Source organism: Doryrhamphus excisus, linkage group LG4 (assembly GCF_037039965.1).
Source record: "Doryrhamphus excisus strain RoL-2023G ecotype Guam linkage group LG4, RoL_Dexc_Guam_v1.1, whole genome shotgun sequence".
In the NCBI taxonomy this organism is placed as follows: Eukaryota; Metazoa; Chordata; class Actinopteri; order Syngnathiformes; family Syngnathidae; genus Doryrhamphus; species Doryrhamphus excisus.
In genome coordinates, this window is record NC_136360.1 from 2,168,864 (window position 1) to 2,191,682 (window position 22,819).

General features: G+C 38.5%; 2 protein-coding genes across 6 annotated transcripts in view; both read right to left on the reverse strand.

Annotated features, from left to right (window-relative positions):
• ak4 (adenylate kinase 4) overlaps positions 1-22,819 on the reverse strand; it is a 97,367-nt gene that overhangs the window by 27,312 nt on the left and 47,236 nt on the right. The window lies entirely within an intron of this gene.
• dnajc6 (DnaJ (Hsp40) homolog, subfamily C, member 6) overlaps positions 18,367-22,819 on the reverse strand; it is a 32,403-nt gene continuing 27,950 nt past the window's right edge. For all 5 annotated transcript variants that reach the window (XM_058073230.2, XM_058073229.2, XM_058073226.2 and 2 more), the window contains one exon: positions 18,367-19,450. In XM_058073230.2, the coding sequence (XP_057929213.2) occupies positions 19,349-19,450 (102 nt within the window). In that variant the 3' untranslated portion in view covers positions 18,367-19,348. The remainder of the gene's footprint in view (positions 19,451-22,819) is intronic.

A 22,819-nucleotide genomic window follows, 5' to 3' on the forward strand; every position in this document is an offset into this window, starting at 1 on the left:
TTCACACTGAGATTGAGGTGTGAGTGTTAAATCTTGTTGTGTTCATGCCTACCTTTGCAAAATAATGGACAGTTTCATTTTAAAAATGCATGATAACTTTACTTTTAGACTGGCTTATAATGTCCTAATAGGTTTAAACAAAGCTTAAAGAAAATCCATCAAAAGCACAATTAAATTATGTTAGAAATATTGAAAGACAATCATGAAACTTCAATAGGATGGCACTTCTTTTTCATTATGTATTTAATATGAAGGCTGAAATAAAGTAATTCTTCATGGTGCACTTTTGCACGGAAATTATTGGGTTCCAAAATTTGTGCCTGGCAACAAGCACTTGTCTTCCAGGCAGCCTCCCATTATTTATAATACTGTAAGAAACACATGTACTTCTAAATGATTGTGTACCCCACTTATTGCCTGAGCTGGGATAGGCTCCAGCTCAACCTAATGAAAAAAAACAGTATAGAAAAGAATGTAAGGATGGTTTATTATTGTGGTTGTTCTTTATCAATTTATTATTTTCTAAAACAGTCTTAGGAAACCTGATTATGACTTTCTAATTGAGTTTTTTTTAACATTATTAGAACCCTCTAGACATGAACTAACACCCCTATAGTCACCTTTATCCAATATAATAGACATAATAAGAATACATAAGACTTGTACCATAGTTCTCACATACAGTATTGATATATCGTCCGAGTGACAATTTCCTCTCCACGACTCAAAGTCGTCAACGTAATGAGAAATACTGCACAGTACTAGTACATGTGAGTAATTGTTTTGTCATACAGTCATAATCATAGTGCTGACAATGTTTCTGTGTGATGTATTTTCCAGAGCACCACTGAATCATGGCTCCTATTAAGCGACTCGCGCTGAAATACAAGCTGATGTGACATTTGTCAGGAGATCTGGTTAATGCAGCTGACAATGTAGCATATTCTTTGGGATCGAAAAAGCAGACCGCTTGTTAAAAACAGTCGTCAAACAACAGTAAGGTGCTGATCTGCAGACGGGAATGGAATTGTAAAACATTTGTAATATTATTTTAGAAGTTGTGGGAATTGTTTTGCAATAATAGGAATCATGAAAGGCATAATTGCTTCACTATGTTGTTCAAAAACCAACTCAAACAATGGAATCAGCAATGACCGCTGGTTTTTCACAAATAAACACTATTTGCACAAAAGAAGACAAATACTGTAAGTTATAGAAAAAGTGCCATATTTTTTTTAACCATTTTGTTCCAACATAATAATGATCAATAATAAACGAAAATCACAAATACTTCAACTTGCTGATATAGTTAATTTTCAAACAGCTAAAATAATGCATAAGGCTAAAAACAACCAATTAGCTAAAAATGTCATCCAATACTTCTCTACAAGAGAGGAGAAATATGATCTCAGGGAAGAAGTACATTTGAAACACTTATATGCTAGGACTACGTTAAAAAGCCATAGCATTTCAGTATGTGGAATCAAACTATGGAATGGATTGAGTAAGGACCTCAAACAATGCACAACGATGAGCCAATTCAAGAAACAATACAAGCAGTTGATGTTTGCTAAATACAAGGATGAAGAGTCTTGAACCAGTCATGATGTGCTATATACGTATATCACTATATTGACACTTACTATGGTACCCATTATGTCATTGGATGCTCATATCACCTCGTACTTCGGTACGAGGTGCATTATTAAAAAAAAAAAAAAACTTAAATTGTATTATGGAAAGCAGGAAGTGAACAAAAGTAACAGTTACTGATTGTAAAAGTACCAGATGGAGGGGTAGGATTTAATAAGCTTTGCTTCTTCCTACTCCTTTTGGACATGTGGAACTGGGAACTGATTATGTGATGCATTCAATTGTAATCTGATGCATGTTCAAATGAAATAAAACCATTACCATTACCATTACCATTACCATTACCATTACCATTACCAAAATAACATGTCCCCCTACTTACCAAAAGTAAGACAGGTTTACAATCATGTTGTTTGGTCTAGAGACAGTGCCACTGAGGAAAAGACAGGAATCAGAACTGGAGGTAGCGGAGATGCTGATGCTGAGGTTCACATTGGGAGTGACCAGGATGGATAGGATGAGGAACGAGTACATCAGAGGGACATTACATGTTAGAGGCCTTGGAGATAAAGTCAGAGAGGCCAGACTGAGATGGTTGGGACATGTCCAGCATTGAAGGTAGATGTTTTATTGATTTTTTCTCCAGTTTTTAATAAATGCGTTTTGTTTTTTTTTTTTTGAAAACCTGATGCGGCCCGGCTTCACCCAGAACCTAGCTCCGGTGCCCCCCAGGTAAAATGAGTTTGAGACCCCTGGTCTAGAGACAGTGCCACTGAGGAAAAGACAGGAAGCAGAACTTGCGGCAGCAGAGATAAGGATGCTGAGGTTCTCATTGGGAGTGACCAGGACGGATAGGATCAGGAACGAGTACATCATAGTGACATTACATGTTAGAGGCCTTGGAGATAAAGTCAGAGAGGCCAGACTGAGATGGTTGGGACATGTCCAGAGGAGAGATAGTGAATATATTGGTAGAAGGATGCTGACCAAAAGAAGGAAGACCAAAGAGGAGGTTTATGGATGTACTGAGACATACTGAGCTGGCAAGCTTTCTGTAGTCTGGAGCATATCATCACTTGTGCACCGATATCAGTATCAGCAAAAAAAAAATGGGGAAAAAGATTCCTCGAAGTGTCAAACAAGCTAAAATATCTTTCCAGTGGAATGTACTGTACCCTTGAATATTCCACTGCCCTGACTGTCCTATTCATTCTGAAATTTACTGTAGGAAAGTACATGAAAATATTCTATATATTCCCCACAGTGCTGCTACATATTATGAGACAACGTTTTTCCACATTTTACAGAATCAACAGAGACACGTCTCCACTGCATATAAGAGCCAGCACCTGCCAACGTTCAATTCTCAAAGGAAACAATGTCTGAGAGCTAGTGGGAAGAAGCCAATGAGTCAACATAGTCATTGGACCAACTATGTGGGGCTGAACCACAGAAGAAGATCATCATTGGCAATGTGCCGACAAGACAGGACAAATTATCATCAAATTGGTATTTCATAATCTTCCTGATTTTTAACCCTGTTTGTCGGTCCGTCCATCTGTTCATCTGTCTATCTGTCCATCTGTCCATCTGTCTATCCGTCCATCTGTCTATCCGTCTATCCGTCCATCCGTCCATCCGTCCATCTGTCTATCCGTCCATCTGTCTATCCGTCCATCCGTCCATCCGTCCATCCGTCTATCCGTCCATCCGTCCATCCGTCTATCCATCTATCCATCTATCTATCCATCCGTCTATCTATCCATCTATCTATCTATCCATCTATCCATCTATACATCTATCCATCTATCCATCTAGCCATCCATCCATCCATCCATCGTTCTATCGTTCTATCGTTCTATCGTTCTATCGTTCTATCGTTCTATCATTCTATCTATCGATCGTTCTATCTATCGATCGTTCTATCTATCTATCTATCATTTTATCTATCCTTCTATCGTTCTATCGTTCGATCGTTCGATCGTTCGATCGTTCGATCGTTCTATCGTTCTATCGTTCTATCGTTCTATCGTTCTATCGTTCTATCGTTCTATCGTTCTATCGTTCTATCGTTCTATCGTTCTATCGTTCTATCGTTCTATCTATATATCGATCGTTCTATCTATCGATCGTTCTATCTATCCTTTTATCTATCGTTCTATCGATCGATCGTTCTATCGATCGATCGTTCTATCGATCGTTCGATCGATCGTTCGATCGATCGTTTTATCGTTCTTTTGATCGTTTTATCATTCTTTTGATTGTTTTATCGTTCTTTCGATCGTTCTTTCGATCGTTCTTTCGATCGTTCTTTCGATCGTTCTTTCGATCGTTCTTTCGATCGTTCTTTCGATCGTTCTTTCGATCGTTCTTTCGATCGTTCTATCATTTTATCATTCTTTCGATCTATCGTTCTTTCGATTGTTCTATCGGTCTTTCGATCTATCGTTCGTTCTTTCATTTGTTCTTTCGTTCTATCTTTCGTTCTAGTGTTTGTTCTATCGTTTGTTCTTTCATTTGTTCTTTCGTTCTATTGTTCTTTCGTTCTATCGTTTGTTCTTTCGTTTGTTCTTTCGTTCTTTCGATCGTTTGTTCTTTCGTTTGTTCTTTTGTTTGTTCTTTCATTCTTTCTATCGTTTGTTCTATCTATCACAATTAGCTCCATCTATCCATCTATCCCTCCATCCATCCATCCACATGTCAGTAGTACAAACCGAACTCAATAATGAAGTCATTAGTTGTTAGTGTCCTCATTATTTTGCAGACCGAATCAGACATTTTGCAAATGTAGAACACATCCACTGATTTTAAGTGAGTGTGTGAGTCAGTCCACCAATATTCAAACCTTAATGACACGAGTACATAACATGGAAAGATAATAGACATAATGGGTCCCTATTAGTGATAATGCTGTGGAACCAAACAAGAGCTCGTACAGAGGGATGTTTTTGGGGTTTTTTGTAGGTAGGTCTGAAACATGTTAACAACACATTAGAGCCAGATGTTAGCGGATAACATCTGGTAATGCTGGGGTCAACAAACAAAATGAGTTTTTTGGGCTTTTTGTTAACATCACATGGAAAAAGACAGATCTTATGCTTCTTTTTTTTCGTGTCTGCCTCGCCAACATACTACGACACAAACATACATGAGTATAGAAGAGTGGGTGTAACAGAATGTGACCAAAAGTACTGTCCACTGACAGCTTGTTTTTATTAAAGCACCACAGCGTCAACCCCCAGAAGCACAAAGACCACCTTGTCTTAAGTCGTCAGCAATGTCACTTCTTCCATACCAAGTATTCTACAGAAAGTAATTAGGTTCTATCTGTCTTTTTTTTCCAACGAAAAAACAAATATGGAAAGAATTAGGGAAGGGCTGAGGGAGGGAAAGTGCGGAGGTTTTCCAAAGCCAAGCTTGTGTGTCATCCAGTTTTATTGTCTAAAATCCAATGAGCTGTCCCCATCCAAACAGAACCATGAGGCAACAGTAAAGCAGTCATTCAGGCAGCAAGGTAGAAGGTTGGGCTGTCGGGGGTAATTTCGTTGCCTCCATTGGAGTGTAAGCCAGTGGGACGAAAACACAACTGCCAGTGGGATGGGAAATGTGCCAATCATGTCTCTTATTGAGCCTGAAAGTATCGTATCATGTACAGTACGTATATGGGATTTGAGCTAGCACATTTGTTTTAATGTATATTTTAATGCATGTTGAATGTCAAATAAATATTTACTTAGTAGTTTAAAACATTTAATTAATTTTACAATTTTATTTTTGACATTAATTGGACCTGTTTTCTGTGTGCTGACCTAGCAGAAGAAAGAACACTGATTGTATAATTCCCCCTGCTTTTTGCACCTCCCCTGGCAACTCGGTCCACCCTCACATGGGGACGGGGCGCCCCATGATGTGAGAAGCACTGCTGTAATGTATATAGTTTATGCAGTTTTGTAGAAATTCTGATTTTATTTAGGAATAATAAGAACATAGTGGGGTTGCACGGTGGTTGAGGGGTTAGCACACAGACCTCACAGCTAGGAAACCCGAGTTCAATTCCACCCTCGGCCATCCCTGAGTTTGCATGTTCTCCCCATGCATCCATGGGTTTTCTCCGGGTACTCCGGTTTCCTCCCACATTCCAAAAAACATGCTAGGTTAATTGGCGACTCCAAATTGTCCATAGGTATGAATGTGAGTGTGAATGGTTGTTTGTCTATATGTGCCCTGTGATTGGCTGATGACCAGTCCAGGGTGTACCCCGCCTCTCGCCCAAAGACAGCGGTAGAAAATGAATGAATGAAAGAACATAATGGACCAAGACTTAAAGACAAAGACGGGTTGGTGATATTATCAGGACGGACTTGGACGGAGTTGGTTTCATTGTACTAGATTTCCACAATGCTGTCCACTGCATGTATGTAATTCTTTATCCTGGGAATTGGAATTTCTGCAAATGGGAGCCAGTCCAAAGCAACTGGTTATAGGTCCCCATCAGTCTTGTCTGTGCCTGAGCTATTTTTATTTTTTTATCCACCACTGTGCTCAATGGTGTCTATCAGTCAAATAGAGGGCAAGAATATCAGCATTATGACTTTGAGTCATTCATTGGTGCCATTTGATGAAATGACAGTGAGGTTATAAAACCAGAAAGGGTGTCTTGGAATAGTCACCTATTCGGCCGTTCAATTTGACTATAAACCACACAATTGAATCATATGAAAATGTCATGTGATCAACACTGTGCTATTCTGACTACACCAAAAGCCAAATGCTTTTGATGCAATTAATCACAATATCCGAATTCAAAAACTAGAAAGGTATGGAATCAGAGGGTTAGTTTTGAACTGACTAAAAAGCTACTTAGCAAACAGGGAGCAATGTATGAAGCTAGGATAATATACTGTAATAATAATAATAATAATAATACATTTTAATTGTATAGCGCTTTTCAAAATACTTTACAGACACTTTACAGAAGAATTTAGTTGAATAAAGCAAGTAAACACAGTAGAAGACACACCAAAATACAACATTCATTCATTAATACACAGTTAAAACATGAGGCGTACCCCAGGGGTCAATGCCTTGACCAGAACTGTTCAAAGTATGTCTTAATTAGAAGAATATTCCAACAACACAACATCAGCATAATAAAACTAACCTATCTTAGAACGGTCTGATCCCAACTCACATTCCCTATCAGTGGGTGAACAATCCAATACTTGATGAATTCTACTTCACGATGATAGGAATAGCCGACATCGAAGACATCTGTAAAGTCACAAAAGACAAAAAGCTAGTATTATTTGCAAATGATACTATTTTGTTCTGGAGGAAGCACACACAAGCTAATAAAAAAAAAAACATCACAGATGGGGGGGTCAGGGGGGTCATGACAGAAAATAATTGAGAAGCACAGTTTTAAATGAACTTTTAATACTTTGTGTTTTACTGTTAAAAAGCAACTAAAAATGTCTGCTTTTTGAAGCCTTGTTTTAATCCAGCTTGACGTGACTGCTAAATAAATGCACCCTGACATTTCAATTTACTGACACAGGTCCAACAATCATTGACCGGCAGACCATTTTGTGTGTGTGCGTTTTCTGTTGACATGCATGAGGGACTAATTTGCTGTGTGGTTTTGTGTTCCTGACCCGTCATTAGCAGAAGGACAGCGTCTGAGTGCTCATGTGGAAGTTGAAAGATTTAAGATGACAACAATAATAGATATGATCTAAATGACTGCAAAGCCTTTTCTGTCTATCTGGGAAGACAGCATAGGGTTAAAACTGATTAGTGGCGATCACTTTAAGCTCATGTTTATCTTTAGCCCCTTGAAGGTCTATTGCAGCCAGTGGCACAGTGCAGGAGTCCTGTTACCATGGATATAGCTTTTGTACCTCGAGTTCAAGTAACACAAATGGTCAGTGAATTGGCTCTTAGCTGTGACATCGATTTAAAAACAGGAGTCCCCGTGTGCCGATTTAACACTGTGAGACTGCCAAATGAAACCAGCCTGTTCAAGCTGTAGCCCACGGCTCTTTTCAAATGTTTGTCTTGAAGCTTACCTCACTTCTAACTAGGCCACCGCTGGCCCATAACATTGACTATTCACGTGAAGGACTGCTGTCACCGTTTAAGGTGGGTGGGTGTAATTTGACACTCGTAAAAAGTTGGCTAGATATTTAGGTGAAATGTCAGGATAAACCTAAAATGTGCTATCACATCTATAAAGGTGGATTTAATTTACATAAGGCACGGCCCCGTGTTGCAAGGATCTGCACACAATTCCCAGAAGCTGAAAACATCCCAGTTCTTAGATGGCCAGCATACTCACTCTATTTGTCACTCATTTAGCATGTTTGGGGCGCTCTGCATTGGTGTATATGGTATATGGGGCAAAAATCCTACTGTTGCCGCAGTAATCCACGCACAGCTAAAAGTCAACTTTGAACTCCCGATATCACTTCCTGTCCGCTTGCCTCTCTGCTCTTCCAGAAAATGCATTTATAGAGACAACTACCAGCAGAAGTATTATTTATGTCATAAATGACTTATTTACTCTTAATATAGGGGTGTTATTTCAAGTCTTGAGGGCTCTAATTATGTTAAAAACATATTTAGAAGGTCGTAAACAGATTTTCAATGCTCTAAATCAGGGGTCTCAAACACGCGGCCCGTGGGCCATATGTGGCACGCAGGACACTAGTTTGAGGCCCCCGCCTTGATATGAAAGTTTAATGTTAGTGCGGCCCGCGCAAGTTTGATATGGATGCTGTATGGTATCATGTACCCAGAAAAAATTATTACGTTTGATTCATGTTCATGTTAAAGGTTAAATAACTGTTAATAGTTATCCTCCCTATCCGTGTGGAAGTGGTAAGTTTTTGGCTTTTTAAGTTAAGTTAAGAAATAACTTGGAGGCTATTGTTTAGGTCGCTAGCTCTCTAGTTTGCGAGTTAGCATGTGTCGCAAGACTTTGCAGTTGCGCAATATGTTGTAAATAAAAAGAGTATAAATGTGACTATAGTCATGTTTTGTCTACAGGGCTCTAATAATGCTTTGTTCATTTTAATCTGAAAAAAAATTATTTGTCTACCCACCAACTATATGTGGTTTCTTAAGTTTTTATTATTTGCCGTTTTATTATTATTATTATATTTGTTTATTTATTACTGATTGATTGATTTTCTTTATTCTTGATTTGTTTATTTATTTTTAATCTTATTTTGTGCAGAAAAATAAAAAGTAAGATATTTGAGAACAGCGGAATGTTTTATCAGAGCTTTTATTGTAGAAAATAAGAACCAAAGCAAAGTTTATTCATTTTTCTGTTTTTAATAAATGCATTGTTTTGTGTTTTTTTTGGGAAAACCTGGCCCAGCCTTGCCCAGACCCTAGCTCCAGTGGCCCCCCATGTAAATTGAGTTTGAGACCCCTGCTCTAAATGCAAACATATTCTACTTCTAAATAAGGAATCCTACTTTCAAATTCACTAATCATCAATCGGGTCTGGAACCAATTCACCATGATACACAAGGGATTACTGTTCTGTACGATTCCGAGTGGCCTTTTATTGTGTCCAATGTAAGACGCACGTGTGCAATGACCATACCGTATAATCAGTATCTTGATATGCCACATATGAAGGTGGATGAATTATAATTGCTACCTCAGATTTAGACACATTTATGATCAATATTTGAGAGATAGGCCTTTGGTGTAAATAGAAAGCGTAACAAAAATCGAAAATATTTGTATTTTTGTTGTGTGTATTTCTGTTGACTGTTGGGACGACATTTTTGTTTGTATATTCACTTCAGAAATGTACTTTTAAGCATGCAGATGGTTTGTCTTTGGGTTTTTTTTTCTGTCACATTTTGACATAAACAAGGACTCATCATTTTCGCAATCTTTAAACTTCTAACAATTTTGTATTGATGCTGACGTGCGTACCGTTTGATTCCGGCCTTGAGATGTTACGACGTCAAACGTACAAAACTAAGAACAAAAATAACGAGCCGGGGTGGGAGTAACGTTATAATGTCAGGGTAGGCGCTTTGACGCTCCTACAAAAGGAGAGAAAAGTTTAGAATTCTCAACAAAGAAGCACGACTGTGGCAAGCTTATTGTTTAAAAGTAAAGTTCCACAGAGTGTACAGGCTGTGTTGCATTCTGCAGTATGCAGTACTAACTACCAGTTATAACTACCAGTTATAAAAACAAACAATCACTCACCTGTTGCCCAGAATCAGTGAGAGAAATATAACGTTAGAAGTCCTAATCCGTCACTGTCAACAGTACTATGAGTCCAATAGATGGGGAAACTTTATGCAGAGTGTGTGTGTGTGTGTGTGTGTGTGTGTATCTGGGTATAGTGAGCTATTTCTGATCCAAGGTGTTAGAATACACACCAACCCGAGATGAGCATGTGTGTGCTTGCACTGGTCTTTGAGTGTAGTTGGCATGGGCAGACTACTATTTTTGTACGCATGTATACAAAGTGGATGTCATAATAACAGCTGTGGGAGATAAGCTACAGCTTAATGCAAAGTGTCAATCACCTGTTTCGATTTTACCCTCCAAGAGGGGTTTTCCTTGTTTCCGTGTATATAAGTGTGACGAATGATATTTGAGCTGCACTCTCATGCACTCACACCCAAAAAGCAGGTGCCTTTGACCTGCAATGTCTGGCCATTAACGGCCCTCCCTCACCCCATGCAGACCTATTCAAACACTGGAACATTACCTAGTTGTCAGGCTTTGTGGAACGGTGGAACACAAATACAGTAATCCCTTGTTTATCACTGATAATTAGTTCCAGACCCAACCGTGATAAGTGAATTTCCACGGTATTTGTTAATCAAATATTTACATTGTTAAAGCATAGAAAGCTAGATTATGACCTTCTAAATACATTAGAGCTCTCTAGACATGAAATAACACCCCTAGAGTCACCTTTACACTCTTATTACCCAATGTAGTCGACATAATGAGAGTAAATAAGCCATCTAAGACATAAATAAGACTTGTACTTGTGTGTTTTAGGGTACCTAGTGCTAGGGCTGGCGGGCTGACAGGAAGTAATGGTAATGGTTTTATTTCATTTGAACATGCATCAGATTACAATTGAGTGCATCCCATAATCAGTTCACAGTTCAACATAGTCCAAAAGGAGTAGGAAGAAGCAAAGCTTATTAAATCCTACCCCTCCATTTGGTACTTTTACAATCAGTAACTGTTACATTTGTTCACTTCCTGCTTTCCATAATACAGTTTAAGTTTTTTTTTTTTTTTTTTTTCATAGAAGTGTTACTGTTTTTGCTACTCTATTTTGGAGAAAATGAAAGGATGGCTGTATTTTTGTTTCAAAAATATCAATAATAATGAATAATAGTAAGAGTGTAATATAGTATTGTCAGGTATTGATTTGCATTTACATTTTTAAAGCACCAACATAACAAACGTAACAAAGAGCTAAATGTGGTTTAAAGAGCGACCTAAAAAAAAAAAACAAAAGACCAAACCTAACTAGTCTGCCTGATGACACGATGTCCTAAAACAAACAATGATGATGCTTTTCCCCGAGGGACTGTAACACAAGCTTACTGTACCAATAATAAATAAACAACCCCCCCCCCCCACCCACCCACACACGTTTGACTGGCTATCTGCGAAGGAATAAGCCACCGGCACTGTGGTCATGTGGTTATGAACCCCATTCATACACAAAAAAGATAAACAATTAATTCTTAAAATCACAAATACACATGGTTCGATTGAGCTCCAGAACCATACCCGCCTCTTGTCAATATGCCTCACACACACTTACGTACGTTTCAAAGTAAGAAATACAAGTAAGAAAGGTAAAGGTACTCACCACTCATGAATCGGTATACAGTTCAGTCGGTTCCACTAACAGATCAGCCATTTACAGTTTTTCTCGATTGTTTAAACCAGGGGTGGGCAAACTTTTTGACTCGCGGGCCGCATTGATATGACAAAATTAGGGAGGGGGGGGGGGCAGACTATATATTTTACACGTAACAGTCCACCTGGTATTATTGTATCTGTAAAATTGTCATGCAATCTGCTATTATTATTTATTATTTTATATTTATATTTAAATATTTTAAAAATAATAAAATATTATAATAATTACAATAAAATTAAAATAATAATTATTATATTATTATTATGTAAAATATGCAAATATAACAATAATATTATATAATCAATATAATAATTAGCATTAATATAATAATTATAATAATCATAATAGTTCTAATAATAATTATAATAATCTAATAATAATAATAATCATTATTATTATTATGTGCTTGTGTCCCTTTTTTCAGGAGCACTTTGTAAACAACAGACCATGTCAAAAAACGAAATTGATAAAACCATCAAAAGGTTGGCTCAGGCCATGATGCCAGGTTGTATGTTGAGTTTAAATGAAATACTTTGGAAAGATTGGGCGGGCCGTATTCAAACACTTGGCGGGCCGGATGTGGCCCCCGGGCCGTAGTTTGCCCACACCTGGTTTAAACACATTTTCTGAAAGGATGCCTCATATTCTCAGAACTCACAAATCCAAAAATCACTCACACATTTCTGAAAAACCCCGTCAAAATGAAACTTTACGTCCAAAACAGTCTTCATTCTTCTCAAAATGGTGTTTTGTCTCCAAATGAGGCACACAAACCACTATATGAATAAACTATATTTATATGAACCAGCTGATGTGCTCAGTGTAAAACACTGGGATTAAATCATAATCATCATGACTCGAGCCTTTTTGTATTCAGTGTGACACTTCTTGCAAAATATTTCAGAATTGTTTTTTTGGTTTTTTTGTATTTTTTTTTTTTTTACTAAGAACACAAAATTACACTGAAATATTATTTTTATTTTTCACAGAAAAACTTTTTGTTCTCGCAGCCAACAAAAAGTTCCACATACAGTGGTCTGCATCTAAATGTATACAGCTTCAGTTCAAGAAATAATAATAATCATAAACAAAAAAAAATACATCATTAACAAAGCAAAAGACTATGCTGCATCACGTCTTCTGTTTGGGTCAGGCCACAGCAAATATCGCTTAGCATGGCCAATCCAGCCATGGAAAGCATCCGCTGGAATGTCTCCACATGCATCTTCCATAGCTTGGAGAAGGGGATTGTGTGTTTGTGGATTTCTGAGCCTTTGCCCAGCTTCCCTCATTGTTAGACCGCTAATTGTAAAAATGTGTGATAGGTGTTTACCCATGTGATGAGTCAGTGGGAATAATAGGAATATTCATTTGACTGTTTGTGAAAACAAGACATTTACTTCATGAAAATTGTGCCAAAACTGTGTTGTGAATTGTGTGTGTAGTGTTTTGAAAAAAGTATGTTGTTAGATCTGCATTCTGAGTGTAAAGCAGGAATTGTGCTTATAGTTTAGCAGACTTGGTTCATGGAGTTGGTGCATCGGTTATACGTTGCGGTCATTGGGTCTCAGGCATCACAAATTGTGGGTAAACAATCGAGGAAAAACTGTCATTTACTGGGAAAACTGGCACCTGCTGAATTTGAGTCATTACAACACAAAATACCCAGCTGCTTGGACCCAACTTGTGATGTCTCCATCAAGTCGGGACAGATACTTGATGTACATATCCACAAATGTGCCTTTTAGTGAGTCTGTAGCAACTTCACGTAAGTAGTAAAACACTAAAGATCATAATGAAAAATATTTAAAATACTCATAAGGGTTATTATTAAGCCTCTATTGTTATTTTTCCACCACAGCTGCGTTAGCTCCTAGCCATGAGAAATGGAACGTAAAAGGAATCCTATTTTTAAACTTCCAGTAAGCTTCTGCAAACCACGGCACAGACGACCTGCAAGGCACCTCCCGAAGCTAAGACCAAGTTGCTATTATGGTGACTTTACGGCACAATTATTACTGCCAAATAAGAATGTTTATATTGTTCATATGTATTTATTGTATGCACTTTCAAATGCTGCTACCTTATTGAGGAGAGCTACTGAACTTTTAATCAGGGTTGCAGGTTGCATTTGAGGAGTCCGCATGATGAGTTCGTGGTACTGTTCTGGGAGAGCATATAGAGTACACTGTCATGGAGGCCATATCAGTGAGTATGCAGAAGCCAAAGAACACTTCGAATGGGCTTTACTGTGTCCAACGTAGAGCTAATAATGCTAAAAACTAACACGTATAGAAGATGTAAGATAGACAATCCCTTTGCCCATTGTCAACATTGTGGAACTTTAAGCTTATAAAAGTGTGGTGAGACCAGTCATGTTTGGTCTAGAGCAGGGGTCTCAAACTCGCGGCTCGCGGGCCGCATTTGGCCGCGTCATAAATGACTTATGTCATAAATGACTTATGTCATAAATGACTTATGTCATAAATGACTTATTTACTCTTAATATAGGGGTGTTATTTCAAGTCTTGGAGGCTCTAATTATGTTAAAAACATATTTAGAAGGTCGTAAACAGATTTTCAATGCTCTAAATCAGGGGTCTCAAACACGCGGCCCGCGGGCCACATGTGGCACGCAGGACACTAGTTTGAGGCCCCCGCCTTGATATGAAAGTTTAATAATTAGTGCGGCCCGCGCAAGTTTGATATGGATGCTGTATGGTATCATGTACCCAGAAAAAATTATTACGTTTGATTCATGTTCATGTTAAAGGTTAAATAACTGTTAATAGTTATCCTCCCTATCAGTGTGGAAGTGGTAAGTTTTTGGCTTTTTAAGTTTAAAAGAAATAACTTGGAGGCTAGCGTTTAGGTCGCTAGCTCTCTAGTTTGCGAGTTAGTATGTGTCTCAAGACCCTGCAGTTGCGCAATATGTTGTAAATAAAAAGAGTATAAATGTGACTATAGTCGTGTTTTGTCATGTCTACAGGGTTTTTATTATTTGGTGTTTTATTATTATTATTATTATTATATTTATTTATTACTGATTGATGGGCCCGCGAGCCGCATCATAAATGACTTATGTCATAAATGACTTATTTACTCTTAATATAGGGGTGTTATTTCAAGTCTTGGGGGCTCTAATTATGTTAAAAACATATTTAGAAGGTCGTAAACAGATTTTCAATGCTCTAAATCAGGGGTCTCAAACACGCGGCCCATGGGCCAAATGTGGCCCGCTGGATGCTAGTTTGAGGCCCCCACCTTGATACCAAAGTTTAATGTTGAAATGACAGCTTATAAAACTGTGTGCACACCGGACAAAATTAACATGATTTTTGCCCCGCCCATACTGTTACCCTACCCTGTTACCCCGCCCTGTTTTAGCTTTGGATTAGCAATGAAGCTAAAGGCTTATGACGCTGGGTACAAATAAATGCAGGAAATGATTTGGAATAAAAGTGAAAATACACGTCAAGATAAAGCGTCTCATCAAACATGTTGTTAAAGTTACGACGCTGCTCCCAGATGGAACTGAGTACGATGCTAACTTGCTAATTGGTTAAAAATTATTAAGTTTCATTAATGTTCATGTTAAAGGTTAAATAACTGTTAATACTGTACATTTGAATCTGAAAAAAATAATTTCTCTACCAACTGTATGTGGTTTCTTACGTTTTTCTTATTTGCTGTTTTATTATTTTACTTATTTATTACTGATTGATTGATTTATTGTCTTTATTCTTTCAAAATTTTTTTATCTTATTTTATGTATAGAAAAATAAAAATTAAGATATTTAAGAACAGTGGAATGTTTTATCAGATATTTTGGTGTGGAAAACCGGAACCAAAGTACTGAAAAAGTGTAGCGTATAGCAGAAGTAAAAGCATTGAAGATAGTTTTTTTATTGATTTTTTTTTCAGTTTTTCATAAATGCGTTTTGGGGTTTTTTTTTTGAGAAAAATAAAAATTAAGATATTTGAGAACAGTGGAATGTTTTATCAGAGCTTTTCTTGTAGAAAATTGGAACCAAAGCAAAGTTTTTTAAAATGTTTTTGTTTTTAATAAATGCATTTTTTTTTTTGGAAAACCTGATGCGGCCCGGCTTCATCCAGAACCTAGCTCCGGTGACCCCCAGGTAAATTGAGTTTGAGACCCCTGGTCTAGAGACGGTGCCACTGAGGAAAAAAGACAGGAAGCAGAACTTGCTGCAGCAGAGATGAGGATGCTGAGGTTCTCATTGGGAGTGACCAGGATGGATAGGATCAGGAACAAATACATGAGAGGGACATTACATATTAGAGGCCTTGGAGATAAAGTCAGAGAGATGGTTGGGACATGTCCAAAGAGGAGGTTTATGGATGAAGTGAAGGAGGACATGAGGGTAGTTTGTGTGAGAGAGACAGATCCAGAAGACAGGGTTGGATGGAGGCGGTTGATTTGCTGTGGCGACCTCTGAAGGGAAAAGCCGAAAGAGAAAGATAATGTGTATCATAGCAAAAATACATAATTATAACTAAAACAGCATTAATCAAAACAAACACAAAAGTGCAATAACAAACCATATTTTCCTGACAATACTTTTCAGCCATCATCACTGATTCTCAGGAAGTGCGTCAGCAGAGTTTTGCTTAGAGAAAAACAGACTGTGATTCATCAAGTAAGAGTGGGGGTATTGATAATTACCCCAAATTTCCTTTTGGATGCTCAAGACTGACACTACAGTCTTGATTACACACACTTTTGCCCCAAAGGGAAATGTGATACGCACTAGTCTTAAGTGGTCCCATATGAGGCCCCAGGACCAACATCAGTGCTGTGATGCACATCTTCGTTGGTGACGTCAATTCAACCATCCAGGTTGTCAACACATATCAGGCCTGTGAACGCTCGGGAAATTCTCGTATTTTGGTCTTATTTACCGGTACCCTCCTATTTTAATGATTTCCCATATTTTAATTTTCATGACAAAAAAACTCTGATGCTACCAAATATTATCAGCAAGAACAGTCTCTTAAAAAATAGATACTTACCAAGACCCCATCAAGACCAACCAATATAATATAAGCTATAAGCTACGCCGATGATATTCAATTATACATTTCTACCACCTCCAACATCTACTCCACCCTCACCAACTGCTTAGCTGATATCAAAACTTGGATGGAACAAAATTTTCTCAAACTTAATAGTGACAAAACAGATATGATCATCATCGGTCCCAAAAACATCACTACGCCCACCCATAACTTAACATTACCCCTGTCCTCCAAAACCTCCACTGGCTTCCCGTCCCCCAACGCATTCACTTCAAAATTCTTCTCATCACCTACAAAGCCCTCCATGATCAATTCCACTGTTAAACCTAAAAAGATGAATCTCAAATGTCTATCTGGCGTCACTATTCGTGAAGAACTTCAATCCGTGACACTTAAGGTGTTACTTTGTACGAGGGTGTTGAGTCCGAACTTTTTCCAATTTTCCAAAAAGTTCCACAGATTAAATGAATTTGCAGCTACTATTATGATTCATGAAAACCCAAAATAACATCTCAAATCAGCAAACCCCTTAACCCAGGGGTGGGCAAACTACGGCCCGGGGGCCACATCCGGCCCGCCAAGTGTTTGAATACGGCCCGCCCAATCTTTCCAAAGTATTTCATTTAAAGTCAACATACAACCTGGCATCATGGCCTGAGCCAACCTTTTGATGCTTTTATCAATTTCCTTTTTTGACATGGTCTGTTGTTTACAAAGTGCTCCTGAAAAAAGGGACACAAGCACATAATAATAATTATTATTATTATTAGATTATTATAATTATTATTAGAACTATTATGATTATTATAATTATTATATTAATGCTAATTATTATATTAATTATATATAATATTATTGTTATATTTGCATATTTTACATAATAATAATATAATAATTATTATTTTAATTTTATTGTAATTATTATAATATTTTATTATTTTTAAAATATTTAAATATAAATATAAAATAATAAATAATAGCAGATTGCATGACAATTTTACAGATACAATAATACCAGGTGGACTGTTACGTGTAAAATATATAGTCTGCCCCCCCGTAAATTTTGTCATATCAATGCGGCCCATGAGTCAAAAAGTTTGCCCACCCCTGCCTTAACCCAAACAGTATATCCTGTGACAGTAACATGAAATGAAAGTAAACACAGGGTATTTTACAGTTTAGTGATACTTTGCAGACGGGCAAACACATAACATACAATAGTCCAAATCACTTTCATACATACAGTAATCTAAATAACACACATCCACTGAGTACAACACAGGGGTTATTGTTTATAGCCTACTATTAAGACTGTAGTGGGACAATACGGTCAGCAAAAAGAGCTTATGAGGGTTTTTTTTTTTTTTTGTACATACTCAAGGTCCTCAGTGTCAGTACAGCACAGAAGCGCACACAGTGCACTTCCTCTGTCTGCAGTTATTTCAGTTTTTTTTTTTTCCAGTGTTTAACTCTTCTCTTGTTGAGTGTCCACTGCAGTTCATAATAGTCAAAACCATTTTAGATCCCAGATTTCATTATTTCCGTCTTAAAAACATTCAATTCCAAGAAATGTTTCGGCTAAATAAGCATGACAACAGTAATAGTAGTGATTTCCTTTTTTAACTGACAGCAGGCGTAAAATCACCAAACTGCAATTAAAAGTCCCTAAAATTTGTACGAGAAGCTAGGAAAGGGGGGCATAAAATCGGTGTCTCCAATATGTCCGCCAAAATTTGACATGCATTGCTGCTGTTCCTGCATGAGTATTAATTACAAAAATAAAAGTGTCAGTGCTGTGATTAAAAACTATCGTCAAAGGTAAACTCATGGCATCAAGTAATAAATATTGAAATACATGTCATTGAATTGTTTACAGTACCGTTCGACGCATTGATACCTGAAACAAAAATCATAAAAAAAAACTTTTATTGCATTATAACAAGCGCAGGGGAGCAACCAGACGTAATTTCTGTAGTTTCTGTAGAGAACTATTGCAGCCACCAGAAGGCTCAACACAGAAATACTTCAATATTTTCAATAAATGATCCAAAAAGTTTTCCTAACTTCTTTTGGACTTCCTTCCAAGCTCCAAGCCCTGTTAAAATTTGTGCTTTCCCCAAACTCCGCCATAGCAACCCCTGAAAATCGATTATTATTATTATTACCAATGTTTTTACCATTGTTAGAGCCCCATAGACATGAAATAACACCCCTATAGTTATTATTATGTGAGTGTCAATACACGAGGCTTCACAAGGAGTGGGGTTATCACTTCAAAATGATGTCATTTGTGGTGTGGACTTATTACACTTAAGTCTTCATAGTCGATTAAAGACTGAAACTTGGGATTTATAGCCAATAATAATAATAATAATAATAATAATGGGAACACTTAATGTAGCACACATGGTTTTTAGTTTGTATTGTGGGCTTCGTTGCTGTTAAATGCTTCATCTCACACTCGTTCATCTCATTCATGACGTCTTTTTCTCTTATCTTCTGTGCCCTCTGTCTTGTCTTCTAGTTTGATGTCTTCAGTTCAAAACAAAGACATCCCATTGTGTCTGCTTTGATGGGGGAGTTGGTCAGAGCTGAGGACACTCCCCAAGGAGGGATGATGATATTGCACCAGAAGTTTTACAGTAGGAGGCTATGCCGCTCTCGAAAAAAGGAGCCCATCGGTTAGTCTGGACTCGGCAGTTGAAACAGGATCTTTAGGAGTTGAGAAGTCGGCACGGCTGCATGAATAACAGTTGTTGACAGCGGTTGTTTACTTCCTGTTCAGTAGAGAGCTTTTTGACCTTGACTTTCAAATTCGGACCAGGCATCATTCAGCTCCATGAAAATCATCTTGGCATATTGTTCATAAGGTTGTCCTGTTGCCTGTAAGGGGGGGGGGGGGACATAAAAGCACAATATAAATATGCAAGTGCTACATGAATTAAACACTCTGTGTGGAGTTTGCATGTTCTCCCCGTGCATGAGTGGGTTTTCTCCGGGTACTCCGGTTTCCTCCCACATTCCAAAAACATGCTAGATTAATTGGCGACTCCAAATTGTTTATAGGTATGAATGTGAGTGTGAATGGTTGTTTGTCTATATGTGCCCTGTGGTTGGCTGGCCTATTGATCATTCACTTCCCACTCACACACTGGTGGTGGTAAAGTACATCCGTCATGAGGTAGACTGACAGAAACATGACTGATAATTCCCACCAAGGGCGTCTCTGACCACCAATCATCAATCTCTGGTTGACTTTGTAGGTCTTTGCTAAATAACAGTTACATCACAAGTCCCTGCTATTTTATTGGGTATGGCTGGAAAAATAACCCATCACGGGGACAAAAAAGTCTTCAATCCATGTAAAATTGACTTTAAATATTAATTCATTCATTCATTTTCTACCGCTTTTCCTCGCGGGGGTGCTGGAGCCTATCCCAGCTGTCTTTACACCCTGGACTGGTCGCCAGCCAATCACAGGGCACATATAGACAAACAACCATTCACACTCACATTCATACCTATGGACAATTTGGAGTCGCCAATTAACCTAGCATGTTTTTGGAATGTGGGAGGAAACCGGAGTACCCGGAGAAAACCCACGCATGCACGGGGAGAACATGCAAACTCCACACAGAGATGACCGAGGGTGGAATTGAACCTTAGTCTCCTAGCTGTGAGGTCTTGCGCGCTAACCACTCGACCACCGTGCCGCCCGACTTTAAATATTCATTCAAACAACCATTCACACTCACATTCATACCTATGGACAATTTGGAGTCGCCAATTAACCTAGCATGTTTTTTTTGGAATGTGGGAGGAAACCGGAGTACCCGGAGAAAGACTTAATTTAATGATTTTTGGATATGAATGCAAAACTATATTTGTTCTATATTAAATATCTGGAACAATCTGAAACAGATTCATTGGGTTTACATTGTTTCCTTCAGTTTGCGTATAATTCGGTTTCAGATGGACCCCTTAGAACAGATTAATAACAAAAACTGTAAGACCACTTGCATGTAGGTCAGTGCTGCTGAGCAAACACCTAACTAGAAAACATGCCGACTCTTGTTGAGTTTGGGCCAAAAATCTTCAAAAACTGGCTTTTCAACCACTAGTGGAAAAAAAAAAATGTACTTTCTGCAGTAAGTCAAGAAACAGTGTCAACAAACTGAGACTGTTGACATATAAATGAAGAGCCAAGTGGAATCAGACCAGATTATGCACCAAAGATGTGACTGTGACATAAGATTACTCAAAATAACATTTGAGAAGGTTACCTTCTCAACCTGGCTCCTTCTTTTATTGGTTTCAAAAGCCATTAAAAATGTCACTGAATCCAGATTTTCGATGATTTTCGATGATTTTCGATGATTTTCGATGATTTTCGATGATTTTCGATGATTTTCGATGATTGGAAACCTTGCACCTTGAAGTGACTGATTAATGGCTATTGATTTGTGAGATAAAGACACCCATGTGACATGTTGGGGTGTGTCTATCTAAGCTATCTGATATTTAACCAGTGATGAGTAGTCTTGCTGTTCACTTTGTTTATTTTTCTACTGACCTCAACTCAGAAGATGGTGTTAAAAGTCTTTTTCTCCATGAGGAACCCCTCCGACAATTTCAGTTCTTTAAGACCCTTGACTTCAGTCGCAAGAATGCTCATGCTTCTGGTACTGGTGGGTTCCGTCCTAGCAGTTCCGCAGGTAACGAAATCCGAGGATGTAGACGATATCAATGTTTTCCTGACTATGGCGTGGCAAGTGGCCCAGCACATACAGCCTAATTCTAGCTGTTATGTCTGTGGTTTTATGCCCTACACCGCTGGAGAGGGCTTACCTCTGATGGCCCTGCCCGCCTCCGACTGCGACACCTGCCACCTACTTCATATCCCATTTTCTCAGTCTTACTCTCACCCGGAATGCCGTCCCCTTTCAAAAATGAGACCTCTTAACTGTTCGGGACCCCATGTAAACTGCAACAAATGCGTAAAAACTCCCAAACCGGTCCCAGTACTACTGATTCCTCAGAGGTTCTCCTGGTGTCTTGAGAATGACGGAATATCACATGTAGGAGAATCGGACTGTCTTCACACTTATAAATGGGACCCAAGTAATCCTAACAGTGAGTTCGAGTCTCTGAAATCGCCCCCCCAGCAGTGCCTTGAGGCTGCAGGCGCACCTCGGCTCAATGCGCTAGCTCACCGCGCAGCGAGCTGTTCCATATCGTCTCCAATCGGAATGTACTGGGTGTGTGGATACATGGCTTATCCTTATCTTCCCGTGGATTATAAAGGACGCTGTGGCTTAGCGTATGTCATCCCGGCGATGAGAGTGACCGAGTCTTTACCGAAGAAGTCGCCTCTTCACCGAACGAGACGTGGAGTTTCTGATTTATTCCGGACACATCATCAATCTCCGTTCAAGAATGCGATTGGTTCTCTTCTGCCGTTTTATGGAGTTATGTCCGCTTTGGATCAAATTGCTGATCTGTCTCGTGCAATAGAAACAATTGCTAATGAAACCGCACGGGCGCTCGTGCTCATGTCGAGTGAACTGGCTTCTGTGAGACTACTAGCTTTGCAGAACCGAGCGGCTTTGGATTTTCTTTTAGCCGCCCAAGGAGGAACCTGTACTGTGATTGGATCTGAATGTTGTACCTTTGTGCCTGACTATAATGTCACTATCGGTAATATAATCAGTCACCTTCATGATAAGGCTATTTCTGTTCAGCAGGACAACAGTTCTTTATTTGACTGGCTGAAGCCTACATTTGGATCTTTGACTTATCGCATTATTGAAGGGGTGATCATTTTTATGGTTTTAAGTTTCATATTGTCACTGTTTATATCATGTGTCAAAAGGCTACTCTTACAGTCATTAAAGTAATACACACATTACATTACTTTCAGCCTCGTTCAGTAAATTGAAGCAAGGTAATTAAACCTATAGTATAAGTGTATATTACACTATTATCACATACTACAGTATTAATTGTCCCTGTACCCTAGAAAGCGCCCATGAATGATACGGGAAAAGGCCGAAATGATACTGTGTCAAAGCCCAGGGCAGTGATACTGATAAAATATAGAGTTTAACCATGTCCAGTATCAGCCCCCGTAACTGTCCACTCAGAGCGTCTGTGCTCTGGTATCCGTGCCCGTGAAACAACCAATCAGAGAACAGCGCACGAGCATTTGTTTTGCTGCCGTCTGTGCTCTGTCAACATGTCAGCGGTTGACAC